General features: G+C 40.7%; 2 protein-coding genes across 5 annotated transcripts in view; both read right to left on the reverse strand.

Moving 5' to 3' along the window:
* Positions 1-270: 270 nt before the first annotated feature.
* On the reverse strand, positions 271-14,144 carry hp1bp3 (heterochromatin protein 1, binding protein 3). 3 transcript variants are annotated; one of them, XM_080776403.1, is made up of 13 exons: positions 14,090-14,143; positions 12,981-13,056; positions 10,120-10,282; positions 9,093-9,188; positions 8,835-8,985; positions 8,366-8,509; positions 8,151-8,225; positions 7,551-7,702; positions 6,226-6,316; positions 5,667-5,826; positions 4,079-4,190; positions 2,038-2,199; positions 271-1,779 (listed from the first exon to the last, which is right to left on the reverse strand). In XM_080776403.1, the coding sequence occupies exons 1-13, from the start codon at positions 14,102-14,104 to the stop codon at positions 1,233-1,235; spliced, it is 1,944 nt and encodes a 647-aa protein (XP_080632529.1). In that variant the 5' UTR covers positions 14,105-14,143; the 3' UTR covers positions 271-1,232. The 3 variants fall into 3 exon arrangements, with proteins under 3 accessions (XP_080632529.1, XP_080632530.1, XP_080632531.1); XM_080776404.1 differs by lacking the exon at positions 14,090-14,143 and adding an exon at positions 13,580-13,697; XM_080776405.1 differs by lacking the exon at positions 9,093-9,188 and having other exon boundaries at positions 14,090-14,144.
* Positions 14,145-15,955: 1,811 nt separating this feature from the next.
* The window catches only part of LOC308335926 (eukaryotic translation initiation factor 4 gamma 3-like), a 79,912-nt gene continuing 77,786 nt past the window's right edge, over positions 15,956-18,081 (reverse strand). For both annotated transcript variants that reach the window (XM_080793149.1, XM_080793148.1), the window contains one exon: positions 15,956-17,315. In XM_080793149.1, coding sequence (XP_080649275.1) covers positions 17,134-17,315 — 182 coding nt within the window. In that variant the 3' untranslated portion in view covers positions 15,956-17,133. The remainder of the gene's footprint in view (positions 17,316-18,081) is intronic.

Raw genomic sequence — 18,081 nt, forward strand, 5'->3', positions numbered from 1 at the left:
CTGAGTCACCCATCCCGTCTGCGCTTTCCCCCAGCTCGACATTCCTGGACATTGCGCAACTCAAGAAAGACAAGAGCTCATGATTCTCATGAACATATCCCAATCCCACACAACTTGTCAAGTTAAAACAGCTTTTTCATCAGTGGGTCAGGTGCTATTTGACTTTTGTCTGACTCACAATAGGGTTTATTGTGATTTATGTAAATATATAGCCAAAGATGATCCTGCATCATGTTCTTGCATCACACAAAACAATAAAAAACAAGTAACTTGAGTACAAAGTGTCATTTAATTAACGACTTCAAAAAATCGCAACACAAAAGTACAATGCATGCAGGGTATGAATTATCCTTTCAAACAATATTTCTCATTCACAATACAGACCAATCTTACAGCTACTTCTGTAATTGCCTGTTTACACAAGTCCAGATAGACATTTCCCTGAATGCAACCTAACTGTATGGTTTTGAACATTGTACTGCACTGTATGTGCACTCATTCTTGATCCCACTAGGTTTCCAAACTGTCAACTACAGGTCCAAGATTCCATGTGATATTGTATTTGAAATTCCAAAGATTCCAAAATGTATCTGATGGCGACATGGCCAAATAAAACTGTATTGTTCACTCCAAAATGCAGGAATAGGGACTCAAGGTTTTCAAGGCAATATCATATTTTACAGTATGCTGTTCTCTTTTTTTGTATCTTTCTTTTTGGGACAGTAGCCGATTATAAATTTAATGTTATATATTTTTTAAAAGGAGTGTTTATGACTTCTTACTGAATTGGACATTAGGAATGTGTTGCCACCATCTAAAACGGAAGATTAAAAATATATAATAAAAAAAAAGTTGCAACAAAACAAAACTGGCTCTAGTTAGATTATGCTGCTATGCTTTACTAAGAAGAAAATAAAGAGTTGTAATAAAATAAAAACATTTCTTAATCCAGGCAATTTTTGAAAAAACATTTTCTTCTTAACCACATTAACTGAGCTTTTTCTACACAAATTTGTTTTTTTAGAGTTAAAATGAATTACAGATATTTGCAATGTACAGTAAACTGAATTCATAGGAAACACATCTATCCTACAAAACAGGGGAAAATAAAAAATAAAATACTCGTACGGACCCTCTCAAAAAAGGGTGAAAACGGATACAAAAGAAAGCACTGACAAACAAGAGGAAGAACGCCGTTTCATCCTGGGACAGAGATGGCCCAGTTCATGGTCTCACTTTTTCCCCCTTCCAGACTTGCGGACAGACTTGGTCTTTGCCGCCCCTCTTTTGGCTGCGGGTTTCTTGACTTCTTCATCCTCCTCTTCCTTCTCCTCCTCCTCCGATTCTGGCTCCTTTACTGGAGCAGCGCGTTTCCGGCCGCCCCTGCGGGGCAGCGTTTTGACAGCGGGTGTTTTGGGTTTTTTAGCAGGTGCTGCCTTTTTGACGGGTGTCGCCTTCTTGACGGGTGTCGCCTTTTTAGCGGGTGGTGTAGACACCTCCTTGGAAGCGGCGGCTTTCTTAGCAGACACGGCAGATTTCTTTACCGGTGACGCAGCAGCTTTCTTTGCTGGGGATGGGGTGGGTTTCTTTGCCACAGCAGCTTTCTTTGCTGGGGATGCAGTGGGTTTCTTCTTGGATACCGCTGCGGTTTTCTTTGCTGCTGCCTTGGGTTTCTTGGCAGGAGTTATCTTGCCCTTAGCTTTTGACTTACTGCCGCTTCGGGAATTCTTGGCTGGTGGAGGTTTGCGTACCTTGGGTGGACCCCTTTTCACCGCTCTCCTAAGAATCAGATTTAAATGGCAAATGGTCACTACATTTATAATGTTTGCACTACAGCTGCCCTGCCCTTTTAAACAGTGCCCTGAAGAATGGTTATTGGTAACAGGTGCTAGGGATCTATCCCAGTATGTATAAGACAAACAAGACAGAGCATTAGGTACATGCAGGTACAAAAACTGTGAAAGACACCCATAGGCTATATAATAGTGTATTTATGAGAATATCCAGTGCAGATTCAACTGGTACTCTAGAACTCACCGCTTTGCAGGGGGAGGTTCATCATCTGTTTCATCACTGGCCTCGTCGTACTCGTCCTCCTCTTCACTCTCTTCCTCATCAGAAGAATCAGCGGCTCGCCTTCGTGTGACCTCTCTTTTCTTCGGTGGTCCAATGTCCATGTCAGGGAACAAGATGCCTGGGCTATGGGAAAATAACAGTAAGGTACATTAGCAGTCCATCAGGGCAGCACCAACAGAAACGCTTTTGTGGTGAAGGGGAAAGGAACTGGTTGGAATAACGTGTTCCTTCCACACGCTACGTCCAACCAGGGAAACTCCCCCGTCAGGTGTAAAGGAGCAACTTGGACACTCATGCATGAAGGAAGCATGAGTTCAAGTCTGTTGCTCTCCCCAGGTTGGCGGAGGGTGTGTAGAGCCCATGATCACATTAGATAATTGACACGGGTGAAAAATGAGTTACAAAATCATGGGATAAAAATGACATATATTTAAAAAAAATGCTTTTGTGGTAATTTTGTTTGGAAAGGTTTCTCAAAATGTTGGCAGGCAACCCGTTTGTCTTTTGGCTAAAGAACCTTCTACATTTTGGTGTACTGCCCAAATGACAAATGTATTTAAGTGCCGTTATCATTGTGCTACAATTAATGCCAGATCATGCATAGAGAAATTAGAGATGGTCAATTACAACTCAAAATCGAAATCTTTCAGTGCTTAAGGGTATCTATCTCATTGCAGACAAGTTCAGGAGGAAGCTTTGAGCCTTTAACCCATTTAGACCTGAAAACGATTCTACAAATGCCTTCTAAATCCTGACAGTTTTCTGTAAAAAATATTTCTATGTAGACTATGTCAGTGGTTAACAAACATTTATGTCCAGGGACCACCCCCCTCCCCCCAGAAGCAAAGATTTGAGATAAAAACGTTCGCTCTGAAAGAATATATATATATATATATACACACACACACACACACACACACACACACAAAGATTTGCGCCACATTGTCACAAAATAGCAGACCTACAAGCTCGCAGAGTGCCACGCTATGAGCTTGTAGATCTATTTTTCAACAGCTAAAGTATAACATTAAGGAAGGGTATTCTTAAATGTTGAAATATTGTGCATTATATGAGGGATAACTGATGACAAGCCATGCGGCTATTGAAAAATAATCCCAGAAGCCGAGGCCAATTACCTGTGATTTGCCTCTGTACTGACCACAAAGCTAACATGCTTTATATCGGCATTTCCAATATATCTTTTATTATTATTAAATTTATTATTATAACGGTCATTGTAATTTCTTTATATATTCAAGTTATTTGTCATGTCTGCACCATGCAGTTTCCAATGCCTTAAAGTGCAAATAACATGCATTTTAAAACTGCTTTTAATATTTAATAATCTTATTGTCTATGTCCCTCAAAGTTATTTCTAATGGTTTGAGCCTCAATCACCACTGATATAACCAGTCCTTGTCATTTATTTTTGGACTTTGAAAGCGGTTTTAGCTGCAGTACCACAATGCCCTGAGGTGGTGGGAGTGCTGATATGCAGATTATTTAATATTTGAGTCATTATAATACTCATGCTAGATAAAACCAGGCTTGTTTCCATTCCATGCCAGCTTGGAAAATCAACAATGGTGGACATTGTAAACAAAGTGGAAATGCAAATTTGCAACTGAAGACTGAAGAAAAGGAGGAATTATATAAAGTAGGGTGACATTGATGACATCACGATGAGGCCAAAATCAGTCGAGCTGTTTCTGAGAGCAATTTCCATTAAAACACCCATATGACATGAAGGCCTGGTTGTTCAAAATTGGTTATGTGTGGGGATAGAAAACACACATGGGAGCCCCAAAAACACAAAAGAAATTGAAAAAGTTCGAATTTTATGTTATAGGTCCTTTAAAACCAAAATAGATTTCGTTTTTACTGTATGTTCCAATGTTCAGTGTAAAAACAATGTTAATCGCAATTATTTGTATGACAATTAATCGTCAAGTAAAATGTAATGATCTGGACAGCTAGATACAACTAGTTAATTTAAGCCTACCTGGGGTAGAAGGGGAATGAGAGTCGGTAGGTTCCACTGAACCCTTTCCCTGTGATCTGCTCCATCCAGCCCTTCACTTTACACTTCGTCAAGGTCTTCCTCAGAGTTCTAACTGAAAAAGAAGAAGAAAGAAAAAGATTAGTAGCCGCTCACGCTGGACCTAGAGTGTATCATTGTTTTGGGGGCGGAAGTTGCAGGATTTTGGCAGAAGTACCGCTCAAGGAAATTACGTTGACGCTTTACAAATCAGTTTACATTCTCCGTGAATGAAACAAGTGTTTGGTCGAAAACATATCGTATACGGGGGAAATACATCTGATAGATGTTCCAGCCCGACACTTGCACCGATACACTGTCTTAGGTTATGACCAGGCTTTTCTCTTCACAGAGGAGTAAGGCTGGGACCGAGGCTAGTAGGCGCTGGGTTGCGGTTAATGTGTCAAGACATGAGACAGACAGCCAGGGATGGTTGTTCCATAGAGAACAAACACAGCTCTAAATGTTCAAACAGAGCCATGTCAAACAAACTTAGTTTAAGACTGAAAAGCCTGCCCTAAAGAATGAAAAGCGTATTGGCAACAGGTGCCAGGAATCCATCTCAGTGTACTTAAGATAAACACAAGACAGAGCATTAGGTACACATAAACACTGCAAATTACCCGTTATTATAAACAGTAAGAAACAGTCAAAGGCTTGTTAATACATTTCTGGGTATTTATACAAATATTAAATGCAGTGAGTGCAGATTAAGTTGGCAAATAACAAGGATTTGTAAATCTGGGAGGTTACAACTGGAACCTTTCCCGTAGATTTCCTAAATCTACGGGAACCCCAATCTACACTGTAAATGTCAGTGTTAATTTAACAAATGTGTACAAATGGACCCATATTTGGACCCTTTGGTAGTCTCTGCTCCTGACGTTGAGAACCAGTGCCATATAACATTATACTATTTGTATCGTGTATCAATCCACAAGGTTGGTGTCGACCAATGAAACCTCAGCAGAGGAGCACCTGGTTGAGGTCAACCTCAGAAGACCAGTTTGGTTTAATTATGAATTATTTTAATTAATTGTTGACGAGGCTTCCATACTCACTTTCTATTATGTTTACATTTACATTCTCCACGCATTTATATTCTGGTCTTGCCTCGGAAGTGGCCAAATGGCCCCTTACATGTCTGTAACTCTTGAGTTATAATGGTCCTTGAAATCAAAAGGTTTGAGTACCATCATTATTATAATAGAGGGTATGCGCGTGACATCATCATCCAACCCGGAAGTTATGCAGGAATGCCTACTGAGTGGCCAAAAACTACTTTCTGGCCCTGACAGCCTATAAATCCAAACAGAAAAAGTCCTATCTGATTGCATTAAACAACATTAAACAATGTTAAACTCACTTTGCCACTCGATGTGCCATTCACTTTAAGCATACGCATACCCTCTATTGTACAGCAGATGTGAAGTTCACATATAGGCTCTGACAGTTCTATAAAGCAGTTCCAAATGTGATGGAACAGTTTACGGTTACTCAATGTTGGATCCGGTTACGGATCCCCACCCTAGGAGAATGAAAGGGGTCTTACCCAAGCGGGTGACGTTGGCATCCTTGTTGCTGTCAGTGAGGAATCTTTTGAGTATGGTGGTGCTGCAGGTTTTGGGTTCATTCATAGCGGTGATGGCTGCTGCGATGGCATCCTCCAAGCCTTTACCTTTCAGCAGTGGCTTGTCACCAGAACGCTTCAGCTACAGAGATAAAGAACCCAAACTTCATCATGGCATGCAGAAACATTTCACACATCTATAATTGTTCAGCTGCAGGTTGGCTGTGTGAGCCATGCATTATACAGGTTGTTTGGCTGTTGATAATGTTGAAAACCCCAAAAAGAAAAAAAACATACTGTAAGGCCCAACACGACTCAAACCATAAGTTGAAATTGTTCCATGTGGTTAATGGTTATGTGACCAGTGCAGCCCTAAGATTAATCTTCACGGTTTGAGTTGGCTTCGATACAAAAAAGAAAATACTATAACTAGATTGTAAATGAATGGTTGCCAACTTGCCATACATCACATCTGTCCATAATGCCACCCAGATAGTGGATACTATTAGTACAATAGTTCTGTTACAGGAGGGTACTTTACCTGGAAGGTACCAGTGGCTCCTTTCCCTGTGAGGCGCTCCAACTGGCCTTTCTCCACAGCCCTCGCCAAGGCCGTCTTGAGCAGATCTGGTCTGAGGATAAACCAGAGACGGGGTCAACAACCTTGGCTAATAAATAACTGCACTCTCTTCAACCCAACTTCCTCCAAGAGAAAAATAATGTATGACGTGGAACTGTAGGGGCTGAGCCATCTAGAAGAGGGTCTGCGACTCTGTGATCCAGGTCTAATCTTGCATTAAACTGTGAATATCTTGTATGATTTTAAATGTATAGTGGAAGTCAGCAAGTTTGAATTAGGCTGAAACATTGCTCAAATATGGGCAATGACCGAGTACTGATTTAGACATACAGGGGTTGACACTAACGTTTGGACAAGTGGAGCTTGCTTACAGGTTGGCCGATGGGCAAGTGTGTTTGAGTGGGGAAGCAATAGTCTTTAGTTTGCTATAAACACAACACAATATTATAGCGGTATTAACACTTGAACATGCATGCTAGCGTGCACAAACACACACTTGCTTACACACACGCGCGCGAGCACGGAGCCGGAGAAAACGGCTCTCATCTACAAGCTCAGTGTTGAAGACATTGACATGCAATGGTCCCACACAGCGGACTCCTGCTGCTGGCTCTGCACTATGCTGTCAGTGCTTCAATCTAGTGCAGGAATGGACAGCAAACATGTTAATTCCTCTTTAAATGGATAGAACGCACCCGTTATACAGTCAATACCGCCTTTTACCATCAGGGCGACTACGGTACAAAGTATCAATGTTGCAGGCTAAAGCTTGAAAATAATTTGTCCACACGAGTTCACTCAGTTCTGTGCATAAAATGTGTAATGTGATATCTCTTGAACTATGATTCTATAGTCCTCTCTGTAAGAGAGGAGCTGTGTAGTATTGTCAATGTATTGTGTGACAGCATGGATATTTCTGTGCTGTGATTCTTTGCGTCCTCTGTCCTGATGGCTGCTTGTTGCAGAATGAATAACAAATAAAGCATCCATCTATCAGTTTAGATTTCTTGAAGTAATTATTTTTGAAATAATTCAATTGCCAAGCCAATGTTTGGGACATATTACCTTTTGGGTTGACTATGCTGCCTGTATTAAAACCGAGTCCTTGAGCGGCCTCTATAGGCCATTTTGGGGTTTATCATCATTTTCACAATGCTGTTCAGAATAGTTACACAATAAATAAATACTTCTATAACTACATGAGCGGTGATCGTGTCGGACAATCTAAGTTTGGGTAAGCGTGTAGGTATTTCATAGGTCGCCTCTGCACCAGTGTAGCCACATACTTATTGTTAATCTTGAGATAAGGGAAATGCTGCTCCACATATTTCTTTATTAAGACGAAGGAGGCCTCTTTGGGCTCGCAGAGCCTGGTGATCATCAGGGGAAGAGCGTCTCCCAAGGCGTCACTCTTCACGCTGGACACTACCACACCTTTCTGCAACACAAGACAGGGAACATGTCATTTAAACAGTTCCAGTCTAGGCAATACAAAAACTGCAAAACATAATGACTGCATTGAATACGTTCTCAAAACTTTTAATTTCAAAGGACCCCCATTGCTCTAAGAGTGTGCAAATGGAACGGGTCCATTTGTAGTTACAGGTAAATGCTTCAAAGAACCCCCACTTTTGGGAACCACTGGACACTAATTTCGTTAATTGAAAGTGGCTCCATTTCCCAGTCAGAGAAATGGCTACCATTTCAAGCTGTTCAACGCAATTGAACGCAATTTATTCACCCAAACGTTAATCAGCTCTTGTCTTCAGTGCAGCCTACTGATCATTCCCACCAAGTTCCATTCAAGCCATTTGATTGACAGACGGAAAACATATTAGTACCATCAATACAGTAATAAAATCATACTCAATATTTAAGTAACGTACCTTATTAGTTTTAGTCGTTTTGTCAGGTAGCGTCTTCCCAATGACAAAACTGCCTGAAAGGCCTTTTCCCTTGAGCTGTGACAAATGAGCAGAGGGGAAGCAGACTTGTGTTAAATGGCAAACAAAGTGACATGCTTACAGGTTTTCAATGCATTGTTCCTCCATACTGAACTGATCCCAAGAATAATTTCGAGTACATTGTCCTGTCCATTTACCTGTTTAATGGTGCCTTTCTCCAGGTGTTTCTTCAGGGATTTCTTGAGGAGGAATTTTTTCCTGTCCAACTCCAGACCTGGGTAGTTCTTCACAATGTACTTCATGAGAGACTGCATAGAAATCCCGGACCTTTCTTCAGAGGACTGTGTAAAAACAGACATTGGTTACGTCTCTCTACCTGGAAGCAGTGATTTGGATATATTGACTAACCTTTAGGGCCTAAATGTGCCAATATGAAATTCACAATGAAAGCCTGAAAGTTTAGTCTTTCATTGTGAATTTCATATTGTCCATTGTAGGTTACATCTAGACTGTTGGTATTATTATCATCGACTATATTCACACACAAGACGGCCATGTTGCTCTTATCCGGGAGTATCAAGTACAAGCTAAATTGTGCAAATATGGTGAATGGGACTGTAAACAGGCCAGGACAAATGCAGTAATCCACTGCAAGTTTATGCATACCTTAACAGCCTCAATGAGGATGGTATCCACTTTAGGCTGAGAACCAGCAAAATTTGAAACTGGGAACTTTTTGCTCGCAGTAATTGAGGCCCATGCAGGAATGGTCTTCTTCTTCTTGTGTTTGGATTTCCGCAGCTTTCCGTCCTTCAACCTGTCACCATAATGAGGCAAGTGGGAGAAGTAAATAACGGGGGTTGCTCTGTTTGAAGCGATATTTCACTGTGATTATCACACCTTTTATCTACGTCATATCCTCACCTTATCAGGAGGACATAGCAGTGTGTTGTACACTGTCCAGCTTCGCAGTCCTTGCATTTTTCAATAGGTCCCTTTGTCACCGCAGGCAAAGCCAAACTGAAATTTCAAAACATCTGTCTTTACGCAACCATAGCAGTTTGGTCTCAGACTCATTCCCACCCCTAAGCTACGGATTGTTTTGATAGGCTGTGCGGCTATTATCAGTGCTTGGCTGCTTGCTCATATTTAGTCAGATTTGAATAAATCAAGCTCTGTATTATGGTTTTGGAGGAGAAGAGAAAAACAAAATTATTGGAGGATATCGTCATTTCCACCATTAATACATTATGAAACATACAAAACAATATCAAGTGACTTCTTTAATGCAGTAAACTAGAGGAATACAAATATATTTAGCCATTATAAAGTATTGTTTTTTGTATGTTTTCTGTGACCACATTTTGACTATGATGGATTGCTTTGGTGGAACCAAAGGTGTAAACACCACCAGTCCTAACAATTTAGAGCTTGTATAAAGATACTTATCCTCAAGTATCTTTTGAACAGAACGTGTACATGAAAATGAATACATGAAATGTAATAACATGATGCGTATTTCCACATGTGAATGTGGAATATTGTGATTTAAAATTGTATGCTAGATGGTACTATATTGGACACAGCCAGTATTAAAGGTATAATTTCCAGGCCAAGCAATAAACCACAATGTCTGCCAGTGAGTTGTCCTTCTCCAAATCTTGTGGACACAGAGATGGGTACATTTACTTGATAAATGGAGAAGACAAAATAGGATATACTGTATGCGTGTGACAGCTCTGTGGGAACTGCAGCACAGGCCTTTTTGGCCTTACCTCAAACCCCCCCCCCCCCCCCCCCAATTTTGTTTTATTAAACCAAAATGGTCACCACGTGAATAAATTGTTATATCCACTGGAGGCAAGGATAAAACAGATAAAAGTGCTTTCCCAAGTGAAATATCGCAATTTTCATTGGTAGAGGACAGGTTATGTGGCTTCATCAAACTCACTCTTCCCCCTCAGCGTCATCTCCTTTCTTCTCTGCAGCTGCTTCCTCTCCGTTCTCTTTTGGTTCTGGGTCACTGGCCTCCTCCTCAGCATCTCCTGTGTCCTCCTTGGCTGCTGGAGATGAGGGAGCAGCGTCCTCCTCCGCCTCCTCAGCTGCATCAGGCTCTGTGTTCAAGTGTATTAGGAGAGGAGCACAACATGATTTGGTGGTTTATGGCAAATTCTGCCATAAAAATAAATTCAATTTTATTTTCAATTGTGTATCTTGTGTGTGTCTAAAAAGGTAAAAACATGCCATTTTGATATTGTGATTTGTTACCATTAAACAGCAAGCAATATGGGGACATGTTAAAACACATTGACTATTAATTTGTTACGGTAATTATTCCACAACTGCCTGTGATTTTCAGTGAACAATATAATTATGTAAACAAAGGCTGTGTGGAGGATTTCACGAACGCATTTCCTTTCACCCAGAAAATACATTTTGTAACTGTGGTCATCTTTTTTAGTTAAGGGCCGTTGAATAAAGCTTGTTTAGAACAAAACGCAATCGGGGAAAATAATCTAATACAAATGCATTTTTCAAAATCTGATAGCGTGGAGGCTGACGGCAAGCAAAAATTTCACTTCCGGTTCATTTCCTGGTTTTTTTAATCTCTGAACCATTCATATGTTGGCGGAGAGCGCAATCTATCATAAACCACTGGAAAGACCATAGGACGTCTATAGAAGTTTTGGCAGTGAAGCGTTGGATTTGATAGGATGTCCATAGACGTCCTTGGCCGTCAATGTGTTTAATTTAATGTTATGCCACATCGCGTGCCGATGTCTGGACTAATAATCCTCAACAGTGGCCATCAATTGTACGTTCGGGAACATTTTATTTAAGGGTTCATTTAACAGGTGACCACTTGCGAGAAATTCATTGCCCGCGTGGCGTCCCCATTTGGAAACTCGAAAAACTATTATATTATATTTTGGTGTCCCGTCTACATTTTTCACAATATGGTGGTTGTTGCAGTTCTTTTGATTTTCAACATACTTAGTTAGATAGTTTTGCACTAGGACAGAATGTCCTAAATGTAATACTTGTATACAGTATGTTCCGTCTTGCTTGATCCTACGAAGAAATGGTGGGTTTAGCTACGCCCTCCATATGGAGATCGAAAGGGTATAGCGTTTGTTTATCACTAGAATTTCACGGCCCGTCTATGGGAAGAAGGTAATTGTGGGAGTTAACTCCACATGTCATGTAGTAACGGATGGGTTATTAGTTAACTAGACAGTTATTTAATGAAACTCAAGATTATAACATAAACGTCCTGTATTGGTAGCCTATATTAGCCCAATTCCTGTGTGTGTTGCGTGCCGAGAGAGAGAGAGAGAGACTCCGCACGTCAAAATGAATTGGAATAAAAAACAAATGATGTAGCCGCTGCCTATATGTATCGTCTGGATCGCATGTTGGTGAACTCTTGCCATGTGGCCGTGTGTGATCGTCGGCGCGGGGCGGATCCGCGGTAGTATGCGTGGTAGTCCACTGTCCGCGAGTACAGTCACTGAGTCTGTTCCCCATGAAATCCTTACTGTAACATTAAATCAGCGAGTCTGCTGGCACGTTTTGTCGGCGCTCCGCTGTTTTTGTGTGTGTGTGTGTGGGGGGGTGGCTTACAGGCGTGCGTGTGCATGCAATCAAATGCCAATGCGAAGTTGCGAACAGTCTAATTGTTTTACTTAGGCAAAAAACAACGATTGTCAAACAACAATGTTGATGTAACTAAGACTATCGCTGATAGAGATATAGTTTATATACAGAGATTTAGAAGGAATAAGCGAAATGGTGAGCCGACTATTCCTCGTTGCGTGAAGATGTTTCTTCTCTGCGGACTCGGAGAGAGGGGGATCAAATTGCAGGCTCGCAGTAGGCAAAGGGGAGGGGCTGAGAGCTAGTCACGGGTGAGCACATGTTGGCTCTGATTGGCTCTATTTTGTTCACATCTTTTCATTGGCTTGTGTTCACAACTTTTGTTCACAACTTTTGGCCACGTGACAACTTTACAAATGTTATAATAGATTATGTCAGTCATAGTGATGATGAAAATGCATTTTTGCAGCAGTGCTGCATTCCGAAATCGGAATTTGAAATCGGAACATTCCGATTTCAAATATAAAGTACTCACAATTTGTCCCACGGGTGTTAGAAATTAGCTGGTACAACGATTACGATTAGCACTGCTGCATTCCGCGTTCTTCAATAAAAAGCATTTTTGTCCGGTCATTTCTGTGTTTTGCCTTGTACTTCCTCATTTCCCCGTTTGATGCTTTCAACTGCGCTTTAGCGCGGCCCTACCATTCCGGAGGTGTACATTGTGCTCTGAAACCGTAGTCTGAAACGGAGCTTCGACGAGTGTATATATATATATACATACACACGTTTGGACTGTAAATGTAGCGATTGCGTAAAACAGGCTGCAGTTGCGCCATGACGCTTGTGAAGTACAAGCGTCATGTGAACCATGGCTAGGCTTTACCGTGCTTCAAGCGCCACCTGCTGGCAAATCTACAGCTGTCCAAAGTACAAATTGGTAACACCCTAGTACAAAAGTGCAGACTCTAGTGCACTTCACTTGAGGTGTCAGCCATTTTGTATTTGTATTCCAAATTGCTGACTCCTCTAGTGACTAGAGGAGTCAGCAATTTGGAATACTTGCATACAGAACTATTGAGTATTTTTGGCTAAAAAAAAATAAGGTGATGTGAATGTAAGTGTACTTTATAGCGGAGGATGGGTAAAGTGGATGCATTCATTGTGTAATTTGTGTTGAGGGGTTAACGTGGATGCACAAACACTGAAGCTCACCTTCTGCTGCAGTAGAGGGGGCCGACTCCTTGGGTGGAGTTCCCGGTGCACGACGGATAGGCATCACACTAGTGACCTAAACGGATGTGTGGACATGCCTTAACGTTAGGGTTTGTTGTTTGTTCGCTCGGCGTCCAAAGGACATGCTACTATAAGATGTGGCCTGACAACACCTCCCAACCTGAGGGATACGGGCATCTTTCGCAAGCCCGAGCCAAATATCGTGTTATTCATCATGGGCATGGAGGCGGCCTCTTTGCATTTCCACCGAAATGGGTGCAAGAAAATGTCCCTGTGCCACCCGAATAAACGTGTGGTAATGTAGCCGTGCAGGCCACTATTAAAATGCAACGCGGGCCCATACGTAATAGAAAATAAGTGTTATTTATATTTAGGAATAAATGCAAGTCTCCACGAATTACATTTTCGCCATTTTGTAATGTTAGATCAGTTCATACATACAGTAATGGCGTCGCGCACGGAGCTCATCAAATTCATTGTTGCATTGATTTAAAGAAAAAAATACACTTTGCAGACGATTATTTTTCCATTAAGCGAATGCAACAAAATACAAGTTTATAAAGTTATGCACAACTTACCTTCGCAATGTCGAGGATTACTATTAGATATAATTCTGCAGGGTCCTTTATTTAGAATTGTCTATTTACGTGCCCCTCCCCCTGTGTTGAATGTGCACGTAGCGGCGTGGCGGCGTCGTCCAATGGAGAGTTCAGATTAATCTAGACTTCCTCCCGCGACGGTGTCGCTCGACGAAAATGGCAGACCTACAAGCTCACAATGCGTCACGTCCGCCAAGTTTTGTAGGCTTGTAGATTTGCTATTGACGGCGCGACCATCCCATAGACCGGAGGGACGATCGCGCCGCCATTGGCAAGTTGTCGTTGAGACCAATATGATGAACATTGACCGCAGTTGAGTGCGATATCAAACTTTTCAGAGACTATTTACACCATAATAACCCTCTATTATAGACAAAAGCTGCACGTACAGTGACGTAAATTGTTTGGGCGATCGTTATAACTGAGAAACATGTATTCTACAGCCATTTATTTGGCAACTATCCAAGTTTAAAGTCTGCCATTACATACCTGTTCGGAGCTCATGGTGGAGTTGGAGTACTGGAGTTGTGACTGAGACGACTAGTAGAGAGAAAGTCTTTGTTGTGCGGGCCCTAGAGGATGATTCATCACACTGCAAGCACTTTTGAATTTCAAACAAAACGTGTAAACCAATGAGATGATCTGCACTCAAGCCTCGTCATCATGAAACCCAAACGGCAGCCTACAATTTAATTTGATCAAAATAACAAAGGTCTGGTAGGCAGCCAGTTGTACCCGTTTCCAACATTACCATAAAGTGGTGGTGGGCTCAATTTGCAAACCTTTTCAGCAATGTGACAAGATCACACCTACAATGGTTACCTTTGAGGCTTGAGCAACTTATCTCTCCAGGGCGTTACATTGCATTTAGTCTGGAAAACCCCATATTTATACTAAGGGAAAAACAAGTGATTTAAAAAGTACATCTAAAAATAAAAGCCAACATTTGTTTAAACGTAGAAAAAAATATAGGCTAAATTTCTGTCTTTTCCTAAAATTGTCTTTAATGACTATATTCAGACCGTGGCCATCTTGCCAGCAAGGTGCTATTCGGTGCAACTTATCTTGTATCCAATGATCTAATTGTATTAAACAACGTCAAACACAACATTGCAGCTGAACGGAAAGATTTAATTATCCTCTTTTAATATGTGAAGTTTTCATTTCATAAAAATCCACCATAGACATATTACGAGCTACTTCCTTTCAAGAAATTCTGTGCATGATATTTTCTTTTTAAATGTAGTTTGGGAGCGCTTGGATATCACTCAACAGTTCTGCATACCAGATAGCCTACCACCTGTTTTGAATTTGCACATAATGCAGAAGGCAGCAAGAGGTTGCTTTACAGAAAACGAGTGCTTCCAAACGCCAATACAAAAATCACCTGCAAGGAATTTCTTGGAAGGAAGTAGCACATAAGTCTACATCTCTACAGTGTATTTTTATGGAACAAACACTTTTCAGATATAACACAATTCAAGCTTTTCGCACAGCTGCAATATGGGACCGCCTAACAAACCAGCAGAATAATAATTACTATTTATAAAACACTTAGCAAAACAAGGTTACAAAGTGCTTCACATGAAGTTTCATTTCTTCACTTATAGCCTAAAATGGAATAAAAATAAAAATATTTATGAATCAATAAGCAATGTTAAGGAAAAAAATGGAAAGGTTTTTTTGATAAAATAAACCACTGATTTAGCTGGTCCGAGATCCTCAGGCATTCCAGAGACAAAGAGCACTGATGGCTCATTAACGGGTTAATAACACAAAATGTAATTAGGGACCAGGCCATAAGAGCCTTCAGTAAAATCGTAAAAATTTAAAAAATAATCCATAAACAGGGAGGTAGAGATGTGAATTGGAAGTAAAGTAGTAAACCATTCTCCCAGTTTGTTAAAAAGCCTAGTCAACAGCAGTGGGTCAAAGTGTTGGCACTTGGCAGTGACACTTTCAAAATTATTTCAGTGTCACCTGTGACCAAGGCAAGGTTGCCTCATTTGCACAACAACCAGAATGGCTTTGTGGAAAATAACACTACCCCACATACCGTCTCCTACTTGGACAACAGGCGACAGCCAATTCACCATTTTAATCTATAGCCAGTTCAGTTCGTGGAGGAGGGGATTCCACCACCGATGGGGATTCATTACCATGTTACTATAAATTGCTATATTCAAGAATACATCATGTATGAGAAGGTTATGATTCAATATTACCTGCCATTTTGTGACAGGCCAGTCACAGAATTCAGTGGTTCTCAACCTTTTCAGGGACCCCCCTGCGGGTCCTGACCCACAGATCGAAACCACTGCATTAGGTCACCAATTATTGTGAGACAGCACAAGTCAGTAGCAAAGTTTGTATTTTTGTTGCCAAACAGAAACACTCTGCATCATTAACCCCAATTTTAACAGTGGTGAACTGTAGCAGATCTCCATTCCACTTTTAACGTAGCCTAGAGATTTTGTGAACCCTCTTCTACCAGAAAAGGAAACCTTTTAACCCAATGTATTTGATCTATATGAAGTCTCCATGAGGGAATCCATAAACCCATGAGTTAAAAAAACTCATGTGATCAACCATCATGTCCTTGAAATAATCATGGAGATTTTTTTTAAATACCTTTTTTGTCTTTAATGTATTTACAAGCATTTAATCTGCTCTGTAGGGTTGAAGTATTACAAGCACTTCCATGTTTAGCAACTCATTTTGCTTTTTAAACTTGCATTTTGCTCATCTCGATTGAACGTTACCTATTTTTGTTCATTGGTGTTCATCTGAGAGTTCTTGGTGTGGATCATTTGCATTGCTAGTCGAATGCATCCGTCTAACCTCTTGAGAGGCTGTATGTACATATAACATGGAGCAAGCCAAAGCAGAGCGAACACTTTGGTGATAACCTGTAACTTCAAACGTCATACAAGGACAACGTTTATAAAGTTCCTGTGCGCCCAGTCTCTGCTTCCCCTTCATCCCAAAATAGCTTTTTTTTCTCCTTACCCTGTTTTCAACCAAATATTTTGGAATTCAGGGTGGCTATTTTATTTCACAATTATTTTGTTATTATAATTAATAATATTGTTATTTCTATTGTTGTCAACGTTCTTCTCATTGTGAGCATCTGCAAATGTTAAATAAACTTCCATATTTGCAGTCCTTTAAAAAAATAATAAATTAAAGAGTCCGGAACCTATGTATCTTTAAAGTCTCTTCTTAAAAAGTAACAAAAGAAAAAGTAAGTTAAAATTTAAAACAAAAATATTTTCTATGTATAATACAGGTATATCTTTTTTTGTTTAGTGCTTCCGCCATTGGAATCCAAACTCAAAATGGCGGCGTGTTTTCAGAACCGTACCGCAGAAAAAAAAAGATTTCCAGCCGTAAACGTGTCGTCCTGCCCCGCTCGCGCACATTTTGAAAGTTTGTTTTGTTCTGCTGCGATGATGCAGTTCTTTCATGTAGCAACAGCTGGCCTTGTGTCCCGGAATTGGGGGTGTGGGGCACCGTCGCCACGATCTCCCTCGTCAATTATCCTCCGATTCCTCCTCAGCCTCCCTCAGCCAGGTGAAGAACGCTGTGACAGACTTGAGAGCCACACCCTTGCCCTGCTGCTCGGCAGGGTCTTTGCTCGTCTCCCACTTGTAGAACGCGTCCTCCGAGATAACATCCTCGTCATACAGACAGTCAAAGAACATCCGAAGGAGGTCTGGGCAGAAAAAGAAAGAGGTAGAATGCATGTGAAAAGAGGCTTTGCATGTAGCTTTTAATGGCATCATTTCATAACATGCGACATAACATGTCTGCCCCGAAGCCACATGTTAATGGGAGGAGTTGAAATGTGTGTAGAATGATATCGAGAGCATGGACAGACTTGGGACTAATAAATTAAATATAAAAAAAGGTATACAACAGTTTGTTCCGTTCAAAGTAATTTGATAATTTAAATTGACCAACATTGGTTAAATTATTAGGAACATCTGAATTCAGTTAATGCTATTTGTTTTCCTATGACCTCGGTGTGATCCAATTGAAGTACAATCCAAGGAAAACATGACATGCAGTGCGTACTATTGACTGTGGAGGGCAGAAATACACCTAAAAATGCTGCTATTATACACAGGCTGCAACTGTAATAAATGTTGCTTGTTTGTTTCCCTTCATATTGTTCACTGTCTGTCACTATGCTGAAATGTTTGAGGAGACATGTGACTTTTTATGTACCTGTAGCCCTGTACACAGGCCATAACAATAAATAAAGATTCTAATGAGAGAAGTCATTTCAATGTCACAGTAACCATAATCCATTGTACGCGCACACACAATCCTCCCCCTCAACAAAAGCCTGTTTAAAGATCAAAGGACCTATGGCAAGCATATAACACACTGAAAACTCGACACCAAATTTAAGCAGACTTCAAAATTTAATTTATTTTCCATTTCTAATTCTGACAAATAGTTTGACTCTCTACTTT

Source organism: Protomyctophum bolini (genome assembly GCF_963924005.1).
Source record: "Protomyctophum bolini genome assembly, chromosome: 2".
Lineage (NCBI taxonomy): Eukaryota > Metazoa > Chordata > Actinopteri > Myctophiformes > Myctophidae > Protomyctophum > Protomyctophum bolini.